Here is a 16,745-nt window from a genome sequence, read left to right as displayed (position 1 = left end):
ATTTATTTTTCATTGACAACATAATTAACAGTTACTGTAGATTTGTAAATGTTGTTGGCGGCATGATTGTGATGAGGATTATTGTGGCTTATTATCAATTGTCGAAACATGCTTAATTTTGAAATAGGCTAGACAGTATACCGAATAGAAAGAAAAGACGTATTTTAGAACCTTTCAGAACATTATATATCGTGATCTTACTGGATAAAATAGTGAACTATAAATACCTTTTTTACGGAAAAGCCTAAACGTCATCGATTCATGTTGTTTGAATGTTATATAGTGCTATGCACGTCTGGCAGATGAGCTGTTATGTTAACTGTAATCGATACACCCTGTCTTTAATTCCAGTTTGTGACGATGGTCACTTTGGTGATAAGTGTTCTAATGAGTGTCATTGCAAGGACAGCATGTGTAACGTTATCACTGGCACATGTTCAAGTCTTGGTTGCCTTGCTGGCTGGAAGGGGATTGCTTGTAATATAGGTATGCTTTATTTTGAATTGTTTTAAAATATGATATAATTGACACAAGTGTACTTACCAAGTCAAACTGATCGAACAAAACAGTTCAACTTCTTATATATTCCGTCATGTCGTTTCCTCTCTGTCAGGTCAATTTCACTTTTAAATATTCAAATACGTCTCAAGTTAGTAGCACATACTTTGATTTAAAACAAGGACAACGTTCAAAAGTAGATTAGTGACATACAGTGGCAACTTTTCAACATTATGATTATATAATCATTATGAATTCAATTCTCATTAGGATGTTTCTATTTGAGTAACATGCATTCGTACAGGTATTTATAAATGTATGTTCACATCAGCTAGACTCAAATAGTTATAGGTATAAGTAAGCATACAGGCTCGAAACCGAGCAACACTCGGCAGAGTCCTATTCAATCTAGATATGCACATCCGACTACTTTTTTATTGTTTTTACATGCAATCAAAAATTGAAGTAGGTTAAAAGGAACCAGTAATTTTCTTTTCACAAATCATCTTTCACGCATGAATGCCGGACATGAATATTTCAACAGAGATATAAACAGTTCCAAATCAATTCTGGTACACCGATCCCCCGGAAGCACAAACATTACAGTTCCTAGATATTTTTATAGAAGTAAAGAGTTGTTATTAACATTGAAAGTAACGCTTAATGTCCCTAATCAAGCACCTAATCGTTAGCGCCTGAAATGCCATGGACACAAATATACCGTAGTCAACAAAACATAATTGCGGCGTTTCATGGCATCTACACAGCCCTTGACTCCACTTGAACTGTTACATACCAAAGGTGTCTGAAAACACAGCAACAGTCGTTGATCTAAAAAGTGGTAGAGGTTAGTTGACAATATCAATAACTATACACATTTTCTTCGTAATATTCAATAGGGAAGTAAGTAACTTTATAATGGAATATTTCTTCAGCCTGTGACCCCGGAGAGTATGGTCCTGGATGTATATCATTTTGCGGTCATTGTAGCGGTGGAAACAAAACGTGCAACAAAAAGGACGGTCACTGCCCGAACGAGTGTACCGCTGGATACAAAGAAGACAAATGTAACACCGGTAAGTTTATTTATATTTCTAAAAGTAAAACATTATTTATGTTTTTGATGTTCTTTACTTTTTATATGTTTTATGTTGCTTTGTCACACTAATAATTATCATTTAGTTTAGATCATATCCTTTCAGTTCCGTTTCTGTCACTGGCTATTTTCATTCCATGTCTGTGAAGCTCAGTTCGATTTTTTACCAAATATATAAAATCTGACTTATAATATATATGTTTTAATCGAGTACTTTGGATTACTTTTACAATACAATATATCATCATTTATTCAGTCTGTGCACTCGGAAAGTATGGACGTGGATGTGCGAACAGTTGCGGTCAGTGTAGTGATGGGAACACAACGTGCAACGTACACAATGGTGACTGTCCGAGCGGGTGTGCACCTGGATACACGGGAGATCTATGTCAATCCCGTAAGTTTGAATATGTAAAATGCATGTCTGATCTCTATCGTAGTTATTAAAATTGCTTGATATGATAAGGTGTTCAACAAAAGGTGTTCAACGAATTTGACAAACGTATAACCGTGTTCTACAAAACATAATAATACATTATAGTCTCATGAAATATTCTTTTGGAAGTCATTGCGTTGCATGTTGTAGTTGCAAATTTAGTATCGAGTGTATTGATTGATGGATTGATTGATTGAATTACCGATTGATTGAATGTATTCATGCATTCATTCAATAATTCATTCATTCATCCATCCATCCATCCATCCATCCATCCATCCATCCATCCATCCATCCATCCATCCATCCATCTATTCATTCATTCATTCATTCATTCATTCATTCATTCATTCATTTAATTATTCATTCATTCATTCATTCATTCATTCATTCATTCATTCATTCATTCATTCATTCATTCATTCATTCATTCATTCATTCATTCATTCATTCATTCATTCATTCATTCATTCATTCATTCATTCATTCATTCATTCATTCATTCATTCATTCTTTCATTCATCCATTCATTTATTCATTTATTCATTAATGCATTCATTCATTCATTCATTCATTCAAACAGTAAGTCAATTAGTCAGTCAGTCAATCAGTCGGTCGGTCGGTCGGTCGGTGACGGTCGGACAGTCAGATAGTCAGTCAATGATTCAGTGATTCAGTGATTTTGCCATTCATTAAATATTGTTCTCTTATGTAAATGATCTTTACACAAATTAAAAAGTTAACAATGTTAACGGTTAATTAATTGAGAAAACGTTATTTGTTACAACAACTCTTGTTGAAATACACGTTCTATGTCAACATTCATTTTCAACCGCATACAGATATGCAATATGATGCTCATCGGAAAGTTATAATTGCCGAAAAGGAATACAAATTCTTAATAACATTGATCGCATGCATATCTGTTAGGTGAAACTATTGATTAAATTCAGTATTCAAGTTTCAATAAGGATTGCCTTATTCAAGTTCCGATAAGCATGGCCTTTAGAATAATTCATCTTGGTAATGCTCTACGGTATGGCTTGATGATTTTACCTTTATATTTCGGTCGCCTTTGACTGCATTTCATTTCCGTTTTAGATGAACCTATATGAAATCAGATTTTTTTTTAAAACAAATCAATTTGAAGCTTTTGCCAACGAAAAATGTTATGATGTAGGCATATTTCTTACACCAACAAAATGCAAACGGTTTTTAATGCGTGTTGCTCAACTGGACTGATAGCAACAAATATATTGACTCCAACCCTTGAAATATGTTTGTTGCTTTTCATAGAAACAAGTATCTCAAGCGAACGCTACTCTTAGCAGTTTTGCTTACTTACACATTAAAATTAAATTGTATTATGATACAGCTGTTTGTATATAAGCTTTAATTGCTCTTTATTTAAGAATGCACCCGTCAAAGATTTGGGAAGAACTGTTTGGAAGCGTGTCATTGTGACAAATGCCATCACATAAATGGTTCCTGCTCATACTTCTTTAAACAGTGTGATTCGGGATACCAAGGGGATTCCTGCACTGAAAGTACTTTTATTACCTTTTTTGCGTCCCTCGAACCGAAACAATTTTTGTTTTCAAGTTTTCTAATATTTTGTATAATCATCTTCAGTTTCGTCACTGGCAGTATTTGGGTACACTATACGTCATTTTGCAGGCAAAGATTCATATAAAGGCAGTTTGCCTGTTTGCTCAAATGAAATGTTATTTGATATAAACCCTACTGTAAAATATTTAAGATAAAACGTTAAAAGAAAGCCAGTTAATGTTTCTTTTCCCGATTTTGGAGACACTAAAGTAAGAATATTCCTTTTATTTGTGTTGTTACCTTTATCATTTAAAGTTCCGAATATTCAATACTATTGATGTTTTAACTTTTGACGATTGCATAAATGATACATATGTATCACATTTTTGAATACTGTTAACATTATAAATGTGTTTTTTTCCTAATTTAAATGATGAATATATGCTCAATTTTCAGAACTTACAACATCAAAAGCACCAATCGGTGGCGTTGTCGGAGGTATAATGGCAGCCTTAGTAGCTGTTGCAGTTGCTGTCGGGGTTTTCTTTTTTATCAGAAGAAAGTAATCAAAACGTTTTGTACACATTTACGTAATTACATTGTGAGTAAACAAGAAATGCAACGTAAGCACAAATGCGTGAACCGTATCAGTTCGAAAACATACCTATTTCGCAGTGAATGAAAACAATGCAAACAAGATTGAGAACACGCAAACGTAGGAGTTAGCATAATTCATCTTGTCACTCGACATGCTATATCATATTTCAGAATATTTTCTATTATGTTAATGGCTGTCACTGATTATTTACCCAAAAAGACGGTTTCACCATAGTACCGAGCACGACACGTTCGCCTTTATGCTAACGTTACAATTTGGGTTTATTCACAGTGATAACTACGACTTATTTTAACGGAATCTAAGCTTCTAAGTTTATTTCGCCATTTACGATCTTTACAATAGCTTTTTATTTCAACTTAGCTTATGCTCTTTATGTAACTGTATCGTTTTCTATACGGGTGTTGAGAAAGAGTTTACGCGGTCCGGTGGCTCGGTCGGTAGAACACTTGCGCTGTTAGCGTGGGGTCACATGTTCGAGCTCCAGTCTGGCTGCAATGTTTCTTACCCGTTTACATGAGGGTCCGTGACCGGTGTGTACTCAAAACTGATATTTAGTGAAAAACCAAACTTTGCAGAAAAGTATGTCACAGTAGCGTTACCTAAACATGTGTTCAGAAAGTGAATTAGTGGTCCGGTAGCTCAGTCGGTACAGTACTCACCAAGTAAGCGAGGGTCTGGGATTCGAGTCAGGGTCAGGGCGCTTATATTTCTTACCCGGTGACAGGTATAAATGAAGATTGTATTACATTTTCTAGAAAGCTGAATAGAGAAAAGCCTACCAAAGACCTCTCAAATAAACCCCCGGCAAGATCTGATCGGGACAAACCTGTTGCAATTGAAATGAGGAATAATGCTTCCAACAAGCCTACGTATTCGAAAAACGGTATATATTGATTATGATGATGGGCTTAAATGTTTATACTAACTTAATATCGCCGTGTCTGCAATGCTAAATGATAATAAAGGTTATTAATTGTATTTCTTTTTTAACAAATATCAGCTGAAACATAAATGTACAGAAATTGATTATTATTGATAAAGGTAATTTTCGTTTCTATTCTTGAGCATATATAACGTGTTTCCGTGTCTAGATTAATTAATATTGCCAGTTAGATATGTAATCTCATGTTTATTTGTGTTATGCTTCTCAGAAGATGCAAACGAGGGCGATTACTACAGTTTTAATGACGGCGCTCCTGGAATCAAAATTCATGAGTTGTGGAATTACATCAGAGAAAAAATGAAGAATGATCGAAAATACCTCTATGATGAGTTTGCGGTATGAAACTCAAAACATTTCATTGACAGCGTTCTAATATGCATTCACTAAATTCACTGTATTTTGATATTTAAACTACCAAAATAACAACCAAACGGAAAAAACCTATCATATGTAATGGCTTAAGATCAAATGTCAACTATCGATGACCTTTATACATACAAAAAAAAAACAAATGCAAAAGCATCAATATAGTCATTTAAATTGATTAATCTGCAGCCTATGGTATAAAACTGAATGGTACTTTTTTCGCTCTACTCCTTAAAAATTAGGAGGCTATACTTCTCGCCTTTTTCGCATCTGCGTCGGTATTCGGGTAAAAGTTTAGGGCAAGTTGACATTTTCAGTTATAATTATAATACCCTTATATTTCACTTAGTTGTTGAGGACTTTCACACAATGAGGTAATATAATTCCATATTATGTTAATTACAAATTATGCCCCCTGATCATTAACTCTGTAACTTCGGTTGAAGTTTAATATCACATTGTGTCTGATTAAAGTTTTAGTGCAAGTTGGGATTTGTGCTAATACCTTCTATACCTTTCTTTCAATTGACTTAATACTTCCCATAATCATTGATAATCATCTTACTCCTAGGTAACATAACACCTTTTTGCCTCAAATACAAATTATGACTTAAGAATTTAGTTTAAAGTTTAAGGGCGCATTGTGTCAATTGACTGAATATTTCACACAATTGGTAACGGCCATCATTATTGAATGGTAACTAGTTATCAAATATTATTTATAATCAATCGAATTGATTATATAGGCAAAGGTTTGATATAATTATTTGACGAACTTTATTTTTTTTAAATTTATGCCTATCATTTAAATACTAATTTAAATCACAATTGATTTTGTTTCCTGATGTAACAGACGTTGCAAACTGGACTTGTCCATAAACATGAGGTCGCAGCTCAGGAAAAGTACAAAGGCAAAAACAGATACAAGGAGATGTATGCATGTAAGACCTGTCCACTTTTTGTCTGTTTATAAGTGTATTTAAAATATACCTCTATAAAAATGCGTGTTATCACTGTTTACTATGTTAAATAAATATTATATTTGAGTGTATAGATAAAACTAAACTCAATTCATCATAACGTCTTTGTTTATACTATGATCAGCATTGTTTCCGGCAACATTTACGCGACGTCATTTAACCATACATATTTGCTTATCGGTGAGTCTTTAAAGCGGATGTTTACATATTTGAAATTACCTTTGTTTTAGTTATTAAAACTAATGGGATTAAGATATGTTGCTTTATGTGAGTTTTTAATATATATATATATATATATATATATATATATATATATATATATATATATATATATATATATATATATATATATATATATATATATATATTGTTTTGAAAATATCATAGTAAACATTGATTGCGTTGGTTTCAGTTGATCATGTATAAACATAGAAAAAGGATCTTTCAAATTGTTATTGTGCTTTTCATAACAAGGCTTTTTTTACGGTTCAACAGCCTAAACAAAAACTGCGACTAATCGTTAAAACAAAATATGTGAGGATTCATCATTAAAAGCATTTACATTCATTGTGTCTTGATTGACTTAATCATACAATTTATCAGTGCATGATATTTTCCCGATCGGGAAACTATGGGGTTACCCTTTAGTATCCCCTCGGGAACCAAAATTTCCATTTGTCACAAATGATTCGTATACAGACAATGAAAACCCTTGTTGTGTACAAGAAAGCGAGATCGAAAGTCCCACGGTTCAGATGATTGTTATATTACTTTCCTGATTCTACCATTTAGTTTGTAATTGCTTGTTTGTTTACTTTTTATTCAGACGACCATTCACGTGTTCCACTAGAAAAAGAAATGCCAGATGATCCAGACTATATCAATGCTTGTTTCATAAATGTAAGTAAACTGACTAAAACACTAAACTTATATGAAATATGAACATGAATTCGTAAGGAGACAATAATCATATATGTATTTTAACCATTTAAAAGGCCTTTCGGTTTCAAATGTTTCGAATTTTAGTTAAATATGTTATAAGTTATGCTATGTTAATTAATGTCATTTGATAAATGAGACCCAATGTTTCTTTTGTTTGTAGGGTTATGAGAAAGTTAACAAATTCATCGCATCGCAAGGTTAGTTATTTATAATATTCATGAAAACCCGTACTTGAGAGTTTCTCTATGGTATTTTTATTTATTAATTTTGGTATCCGATTTACAGTCAGTCGCGTAATTCAATCGCCATTCTTGTTGTTTTCTACTTTAGGTCCGACGAAGAACATGATTGATGATTTTTGGCGAATGGTCTGGCAACAGAATGCTGAAAAAATTGTGATGCTGACAAATCTTATAGAAATGGCTGCGGTATTTGTATTGGAATTACTAATCAGAAGCATTTAGCAAATGGTCATATGCTGTTTCAGTCTTTCGTGAAGTAAACTAATAATTTGTAAACAGAAACTTTGAATGAAAAACTGGTGTGCTTTATATATTATATGAAATATTATCTCCATAACATTTTCTATTAATTATTAGATGTGTACATACCTGTGCTTGTTTCTAAAATATCGAAAGTACATAATATATGTTTATTTGTTTATTTTCTCGTATGGACACGTCGATTTAGCTTTTCAACCATTTTATCTCCAGATAAAGTGTATACAATACTGGCCAGAGAAAGGTGACAGTTGTACATACGGCGGCATTTGTCTGTCATACATCGACACGAACGAATTCAAAGACTACAATATTAGAACATGGGAAGCCGTGAAGGTACACATGACTGTTTGACTTTGGATAAAACCCTTGATATGTAAGGAATATCCTACTTTCAATTCTTGACCGCGTAAACAAATAAATATTTGATACCAAAAGCTCCCTTTGTCTAGGGCTCCGCATTAAGAGCCTTGAATTCGGATACATGTTACAAGTTTGATGTTTTTGCGCGAATGAACCTGTTTTAACCCCTTGTAAAGGCATTCTTAACAAGTCGTTCCAAGGCGGTAATCCCAACATGTATTGGTATGCTTACATGATTAACTACTTATCCCTATAATTTGCATTACATTATGCAGTATCAAAACATTAATTGAAAAAAACACCAATTAGTGTGCCTTGAATTATTTTATTTTATTTTATCATTTTCTTTAATATACAAACATCAGCGTTATTCAAATATTTTGCTTAATTTAGGAAAACCCTGTTTCAGTCATGACTGAGGGGTCATGTTTTCGTGTATGTTGATTTCGTCAACAATCTTAACAGCTGCTTTGTGGAAATGGCTCAGCTTTGAATGTAAGGTGATTGTTTTTATCTCAAAGTGTCCACATTACTATTTTAAGACTGGCAGTAAACCACGCCGAATACGCCAATTCCATTTTAAAACCTGGCCTGACAAGGACGTTCCAGACAGTGCTTGGTGCCTTGTCGACTTCTGGAAAGCTATTGACACAAGAAAGTCAGCAAATAAATCACCGATTGTTGTGCACTGCAGGTATTGTCGATGAATTGTATGTATTGCTTTACATGAGTTGATATATTCTGAAAAATGTTGCCCTATTGTATATACATTGTATTATTAAAAGTGAAGCCGTATTCTGCAGGAAAATCATTTGTCTATGGTTTATACATATTCATAATCTAGTGGCAATTGTTGACAAGTAATGTAAATTGCAATTTTCTTCTCAAGGATGTTAAATAGATCGAAACCATTAGTTGTCATGTCCTTTATAGTGCTGGAGTTGGTCGAACGGGAACTTTCATTGCCCTTGACAACCTGATACATCAGGCAAAGGCAGAGAAGTGCGTCAGACCTCTTCAAATGGTACAGACACTGCGCAGGCAGAGGGTGAACATGGTGCAGACGAAAGTTAGTTACTTGTAACTTTAATACTTTCTTTTTTTGTAGCAATGGCCCAATTTAACAGCTTAAAGGCAAGCTTAAGTTGTGTAAGCAGGATATTATACTAACTATTGATTAATGATACCTTTTATGCACCATGTGATAAGACGCATGTCAAAGTAAAGTCTTAAACAGTTTGAATACATTTAGAGAATGTATCTGATAAACAACAATTCGTACGTTTTGGATAGGAACAGTACGTCTATCTTCACGAGGTTGTTGCTGAGGCTTTGCTGATCGGCACACACCATGTTTTTTCCAAGCAGTTTAATAGTTTCTATAAGCACATGGTGAATAAAGAGCTCGGATCGCCGTGGACGAGAGTTGAGGAACAGTTTGAGGTAATGCTATAAACTATTTTAATGAACATAAATGCTTATATTTTGTATCATTTTAATGGAGTCAGAACTATAACTTTTGTATCCGGAAAAGAAATGTATTAATACGTACAAAACCACAGTTCTCGGTATACTACTATTAACGTTTTGTTATCATTTAATGAAATTAAAATCTTAATTTCAAAAAAAATATATGTACACACTGTGAAGTTTACAGCCGCATAACAGATAACAAACAAAATATTATGTTTTGTTCACAATATCCCCTTTTTCTATCCATAAAACCGCTCAAAGCTGATTAAACACGGAATCACAGAGGAGTTGGTACAGGAAGAGGGTCATAGATATGGAAACATGGAATCCCTGCGACTGGAAAGTAAGGCATTTTCATATCTGTTATGATATACCAATTTATAATATAGACATGATTTTGCTTTAGTTCTAGATTTTGAGTTTTAAAGTAATGAGTGATTTGTGTACTGCAACGCCTGATAAAGCAGGACTTATTTAATAACTTTATATACTCTCGATTCAGTGGATGCGTATCGCCCTAAGCTGAAAAAGAGAGGATCCAACTTGATCCAAAAACTTGGAACACTTTTCTTACCCGTGAGTAACATAAAAATTTCGTTTGCCTTAAAATACCTTTTGAAATAGGTTTATTCGTCTTACCTGATGTAATTTATACACTCTTTAATAACATTATAGCAATATAGTACATGCATAATTGCGTGTGTTTTTTTTATATAACATCAAGTTACAGCCTTTCTCTGACAAAAGAAGTAACTTGTGGACATTTTAATATTTTTGCATTCATATTATTGATTAAACTGAAAAACTTGGTAGGAACACGTTAACTGAGCTGAGACTTTATTGCATGTGTACGAGATTTAGAGGGGTCGATGCATAGGTTCAGTTACTTCGAATATGTTAACGTGCCGTTTCCGTTATAGAACTACGCGAACAAGAACACGTTCCTGGTATGCATGTCGCCGACAGAACAAATGTGTGAAGAGTTCTGGTCCCTGATTGAAGAACAACACATCATCACTGTCGTAATGCTGACGTCACAGTCGCATGACGCGTACAACGTAGTGAAGTTTATTCCTTTACCATGTGTGGTTATTGATACGGCATTTTCAATAATGTTGATTTTCAATCCGAGTGAATGTCAAGAGACGCTAATGTTTGTTTCAAATCTGCATTTTACTACGAGTGCCTGCCAGTAACACTTTTTTATACGTTTTCGAAATGAATCTTGATGATTGATATTCATACCGTCATTTCTTCTGGTATTAATTACTTTAATAAAGGAAGTTATATAAACATATTCTAAAATCAAAATATCAACACACGCGCACCTATCATTTCAAGTGTGTTAGCACTTGTAAAGAATATAATATATTTATAATATTTCAATTTTATTTCAGACATGCCAGTACCTTGGAAGCAAGGACCAACAACAAATTGGTAACTTTATTGTCAACTGTATCCAAGAAAAGAAGAACAAAGCTTTCCAAGAAAAGTGTTTCTCATTCAAGGATGTAAACCACGAGGTAAATAATATTGCAGTCTAACAAGGTCTGCCGAACTGTAAACTATATTTTAAAAAAAATCATAAAAAATAAGCATTAGATAGCTTTAACGATTATATTTTTTATCAGTCACCTGCTATTTTGGTAGTTGATCGAATAAAATGCTGGGGCATAGCTGATTGTATATGGACGTACCGGTTGATCTGCTATCGAGCGGTGGGGCTCCGGGAGTGTTCCACAACGATTTTTTATATTATATTTTATATACGCAAAATGTCGCGTTTTATGGTATATCTGGAGCCACACTAGTCATCAGAATTATCTTTATTATTAACATATCGAATTACATTCTGGTGTCGTCTGATTATATACAGCAGCTAAATTTGCTGGATGGCATGCCGGGTATTTTAAGAACGGTACTGTCATAGTTAATTCGTTGTAGATGGACTTGGGGATGGTCCTCTGTATCTGTTTTCATTATTGTGGGATTCGAGTAAGAGCGTTTTGAGTATATGTCAGACTAAAATACCTTATTTTTAAAAAGTATTTAAGTGTCTTAATCCATAGACGGTGTCTATGTGTGTATTTATATAAAAGAAAAGCATGCAAACGGTTTATTTTTTACATTCACTGAAAGTACTGAGGTGTTTGTTTCAACCCTGTGTCATTGAAGTGTGCAGCTAATATTTTGATGCGTTGCAACACTGAAAATATTCGTTCACTTGTTGCATTTGTCGCAGGAATTCTCACGTATGTCACCACTTCAAGTTACCTGGTTACCTTTGAGGAATTATATTCTACCTTATTAAGCTGAAGTTGTCAAAAAGAGCAACTGTTGTATTGCGAGTCCGTTTAAAAGATCACGCCGTACACCGCCGGTCTCTTGCGGGATCAGAAATTTAGTAGGTACACACGATTTCAAGTTCCCTAGAAGTATCATGTTGTAATGGTTGCGCAGTTTTAATGAGGTGTGCATCGACGTGGATAATATTACGATACCCTTAATGGTCAAACATTTTTCTAACGCTGACACTTACGAAGTCAATAGCTTTAACGTAGCAAGGCTAAAACACGTCCTAATACTGGATGAGTATTCTCGCGCATTTGTTTTATTTCTGTAGAAATACTGGTTCATTAACATCCAATTACATAAGGAATGACCGTCTGGAAACAGTGACGTTCCGCTAGGCCAACAAACAAAAATGAAAAAAAGACGCTAAACTGCGGATCTCATCGTTAAGAAGGCATGTTTGGGCTGCGAATATAGAGGCTCGGAAATACCTCTGGACAGTTCGTTTTCCTGACGTAGGCTGACGGAAACTTTTAAACTGCTATTTAGCTCTTGTTATTTTTCAATTACTACAAAAAGTCATTGTTTATTCAAATATGTATTTTTTCGGATTAATGAGTTGATGAATAGTTAAATCATTCGCACGTCACGACGCATACAGCCAACCATCTATCCATCCATCAATTTATGATATTGTTGTCCCACAATTATATCTCGAGATGAACCATATCACATTTTAAAGATTCTGGCATTTGACTGAAGCAAAGGTGTTTTGACTTTGTACATGTTTATTTTAATATATCATTGTAATGCGTGTGTATGCCGCCTTCGGCTTAATTTCCTGCTGCTGCCACCTTATACACCATCGTCCCACTTTGTGGTTGGTTAAATCAATCGTAAAGTTGGCTGATCTTATGGCAAAAGTGCATACCACTTGTTGTTAAAATATATGTAAATCGATAATTTCGTCTCTCTTTCAAATGTAGGCATTTAATTTATTTTAGAAATTAATTAAGCAGATATTAATTATCCTGGACTGTTACCGTTACAGACTGTAAAATAGCCATCAAAAGGCCTAACACTTTCGTTTTTATTTCAGAATAATTTCATTGTTTTTTTTTCTTTTGAAACAAAGTGTAAGCCTAGGCGTTAAAGAGCTATACCCGTGTTGTGAACATGTTTAATTCACCATCAATTTAAACCAGTAAAGTAATGTATACTGTTATTCTCGAATCCAATATTTTTTTGTTATTTTAGAACGAGGATTACCTGACAACAATACGCCAGTTTGAGTTTTTGGCGTGGCGGGAAGGCGAGGACTCACCCACATCAGTCCAGCCCATGTTGGATATGTTGGAGGCAGTCAACAGGTGGCAGCCTCACCTTGCCGATAATAAACCCGTTCTCATACATTGCGAGTAAGATCAGAACAAATATAAATATCAAGGCATTTTTGCTGTTGATTCTGCAAACAATTGAAACGTCGCTACTTTTATAACTATATCTATAACTACATAATTTGTATCATAACAGTCCTAATAAGATGATTAAGTTATTACGGAAAGATGATTCCGGAATATAAGGAATTAATTTTAACTGGACACATTTGTAATGCTAGTTTAATTTTCTGCAATGCTAGTAATTTAGAAACTTAGATACAGCCAACATAAACTCATGCCCGTCTCTCACTTTTCGCAGAGGCAAAATGATATTTCATGACCGACCTAACCTTATCGACATTATTTTTACATAAAAATCATATTTCAATATCGTGTAGCTACTGGGCAATTTAAATCTTATTTTAATGTCAAATGTCAGATCCGGATTTCATCGCTCTGGGGTTGTAGCTGTACTTCTAAACGAAGTTCATCGGATTCAAGCAAACAAAGGTCAGATCAATATCGTGGAGAGCGTGAAGACAATGAAACAACGCAATAAAGATATTGTACAGAGTCCGGTAAGTGAGCATACGAAATTTTTCACAGAAACATGATTACATTTCTGGACAATTGTTCCTCAATGGATTATTCTCATAAATAATTAAACCGCGTGATCGACCATCCTTTATTTATCAATAAAAATGTAGTTTTCTCGACGTCACTTGGGTTTTTATGCAAACAAAAAATACAAGTTTCGACTGTTCATTCATCTGTTAAACGGAGAATTTTAATACTTTATACGTCGGTGTAGTTACTTATCTGTTTAAAAAACTATATGTACAAACTGGTATCCATGTTACATATAATATACACATAACCAAGACGAAAATAAATATCATTTCCCTGTTTTGCAGACCCAACTTCGGTACATCTACGACGTTATTCAAGAACATGTAAAACAGATAAATGTATATCAGAATATGTAAGCCAGGACTAAATGGTGAGAGTGAGTGAGAGAGATTAGGACAGTACATTGAGTTATATACTAGAAGAGACAAATATCTGTGCTTTTACTTTACTCCAGATGTAGAACTTTCATGATATTTTATTCTGAATGATGTCAAATGAAATGAGAAATATAGCCCTCTGTACTTAAATAATATTAGTGTGCTTAATAAATGTGATTAACAACATATCAACATTGTCCAATTTTACCAAAACAATATTCATGGACATTGACATTCGGTACATTAGTATTACTGTTGATATATTATCCACATTGTTTGTAATAGTATTGGTATGTGATGCTTACAAAATTGCCTTTATATTTATAGTGTTGGTGTTGGACTATTTTGTGTTCCTCTGATCATAATAAAAACACATTTCACATTTTGTTTTATGTAATGGATATCAAAGTAGTTACAGCAGAAGCTATATAAGGTGATGGCTTTCAGTCTTGATACTTAATTTAAAATTACACATGCAAAACATTTAAGACAATCTGTGTCTGACACAGATTTGTAAGTCCACCTATTTTTTTATTACTTTTTACATGTAGTTTCTGACACATTATGCAATTAAATCTTACCATATAACAGTAACCTGCAAATAAAATCGCTTTACAAGTTGCGAATAAATGTAACAAATTTGTATCTGTTCAAGAACGACATTTTGAAAGAAACCTACACTCTAAGGATATGGTAGCAGTATGTGTATTTTTTACTGATTTTGTGTTTACATAATTTGTTTTACATTTATAACAACACGTATCGATCTACGCAGATATCCAAATATTAATAACTATTAAAGAGGGTGTCTGACACGTCAAGGGTTAGATAACGGAACATTAAATTGCATGTGTATTGTGAACAAACTACTTGTAGCATTGTTAGGGCATCATCAGAGAGATATGCAAGATACATTATGTCAATGCATATTTGAAAGCATGCTTGAATATTATTGAGTAAAGAGAACGCGTAGTAACGCCTCTGAAAATTGGTTGATTTTACGAATGATTGTTTTAGTAATTATCTCTCAGTTAATGTTTGGTGTTTGTTCATGTTTATACATACAACAAAAAAATTGAGCACAACAAGAATAGAATTTGTAGGTGTATATATGTTTTTTTTTGTAACCATATTGTTATGTTATTTTCGCTAATAAACTCTGTCAGGACTTGCTTTATTCATAATTAACTTTCTACCCAAGCAGTCTGTTTTATCAGTGGTCATACACAGTAGACATATACAATGTTGTATAGAGGTGCACAGTTTTATTTCTATTATACATTATGAGTCGTATATCAACATATCATATGAAACGCGCCCTATCCGAGCACATCTCAAGCAGTTGACCTTCAGGTCATAACCGTGTTGCAGTAAATTGTTATCAGCGTTTTGAACGGGATATACAAATAAAGAGGTTTTCGTCATAAACTTATCCTACAACCTGTGTCGAAAAACAATGATCAATATAACCAATATGATCATGTTATCTGGTAAAATCTTACATATACCTCAATGAATCTCGTTTTGAGTTTTATAGGTTTAATATTGGATTAAATTGTGATTTTATATTACTTAAATTAGTAATCTTTTTTTCTTACTATTGACCAGTAATATGACTTTAATTTAGTAATCTACTCAGAAAAGATTTATGCGTCTTGTTTTGTCGTACCGGTAATCTCTAACTAACAAGTCAAGTGTTCCGTTTTGGGAGACAAACAGCTAAATTTCTTTACAGTAATAACTGCAAACTCTCTTTTTTACAAGATGTTACATTCTCGTACGTCAGCATATCTGACTACAATTATTCCATCCCGTGTTTGTGATACAACCTCTTACAATCCTCGGAATTCTGTTAACCTTTAATATTTCATGTAAAACTCAGTTGTTATCGAATTTATTACTGCCAACCACAGTATCCTCATGGAATGCACTTCCGGAAACTGTTCGTTCCTCTACATTCCTGCCCTCCTGCAAGTACAATCTTAACAAGAACACTTCCTCATTGTTTCTACGCGGGTGAACGCAAATCGAGTGTCACACATGCAAAGCTGCAGATGCATTGTAGTAATCTAAATGAACACTTGTTCTCTTAAATCATTATCAATATCCCAAATTGCCAAAGTGGTAAAACTGAGGACATCATTCATTACATTTTACCTGTCCCCCAAATCATGCACAAAAGCATCACCTATCCAACCGACTGTCTGTTATTAGGTCTATGTCACTTCAAATACTACTGTTTAGATACAAAAAAGCCACGGACCTGACCAACTGAACGATGTTCAATCACGTTCAGCACTACA

The 16,745-nt window shown here is 33.8% G+C and overlaps 1 protein-coding gene across 1 annotated transcript in view; it reads left to right on the top strand.

The window, feature by feature from the left end:
• The window catches only part of LOC128225822 (uncharacterized), a 55,969-nt gene extending 40,453 nt beyond the window's left edge, over positions 1-15,516 (top strand). The window contains exons 15-36 of the mRNA XM_052935719.1: positions 352-486; positions 1,434-1,574; positions 1,851-1,991; positions 3,443-3,577; positions 4,035-4,140; positions 4,953-5,080; positions 5,349-5,476; positions 6,360-6,447; positions 7,313-7,386; positions 7,589-7,625; positions 7,759-7,856; positions 8,142-8,264; positions 8,834-8,985; positions 9,225-9,360; positions 9,585-9,734; positions 10,026-10,107; positions 10,267-10,340; positions 10,685-10,822; positions 11,162-11,287; positions 13,314-13,474; positions 13,875-14,013; positions 14,350-15,516. Of these exons, the coding sequence (XP_052791679.1) occupies positions 352-486; positions 1,434-1,574; positions 1,851-1,991; positions 3,443-3,577; positions 4,035-4,140; positions 4,953-5,080; positions 5,349-5,476; positions 6,360-6,447; positions 7,313-7,386; positions 7,589-7,625; positions 7,759-7,856; positions 8,142-8,264; positions 8,834-8,985; positions 9,225-9,360; positions 9,585-9,734; positions 10,026-10,107; positions 10,267-10,340; positions 10,685-10,822; positions 11,162-11,287; positions 13,314-13,474; positions 13,875-14,013; positions 14,350-14,421 (2,564 nt within the window). The 3' untranslated portion in view covers positions 14,422-15,516. The remainder of the gene's footprint in view (positions 1-351; positions 487-1,433; positions 1,575-1,850; positions 1,992-3,442; positions 3,578-4,034; positions 4,141-4,952; positions 5,081-5,348; positions 5,477-6,359; positions 6,448-7,312; positions 7,387-7,588; positions 7,626-7,758; positions 7,857-8,141; positions 8,265-8,833; positions 8,986-9,224; positions 9,361-9,584; positions 9,735-10,025; positions 10,108-10,266; positions 10,341-10,684; positions 10,823-11,161; positions 11,288-13,313; positions 13,475-13,874; positions 14,014-14,349) is intronic.
• Positions 15,517-16,745: the final 1,229 nt, after the last annotated feature.

This window comes from Mya arenaria, chromosome 3, assembly GCF_026914265.1.
Source record: "Mya arenaria isolate MELC-2E11 chromosome 3, ASM2691426v1".
Lineage (NCBI taxonomy): Eukaryota > Metazoa > Mollusca > Bivalvia > Myida > Myidae > Mya > Mya arenaria.
This window is presented reverse-complemented; position numbering and strand designations above follow the sequence as displayed.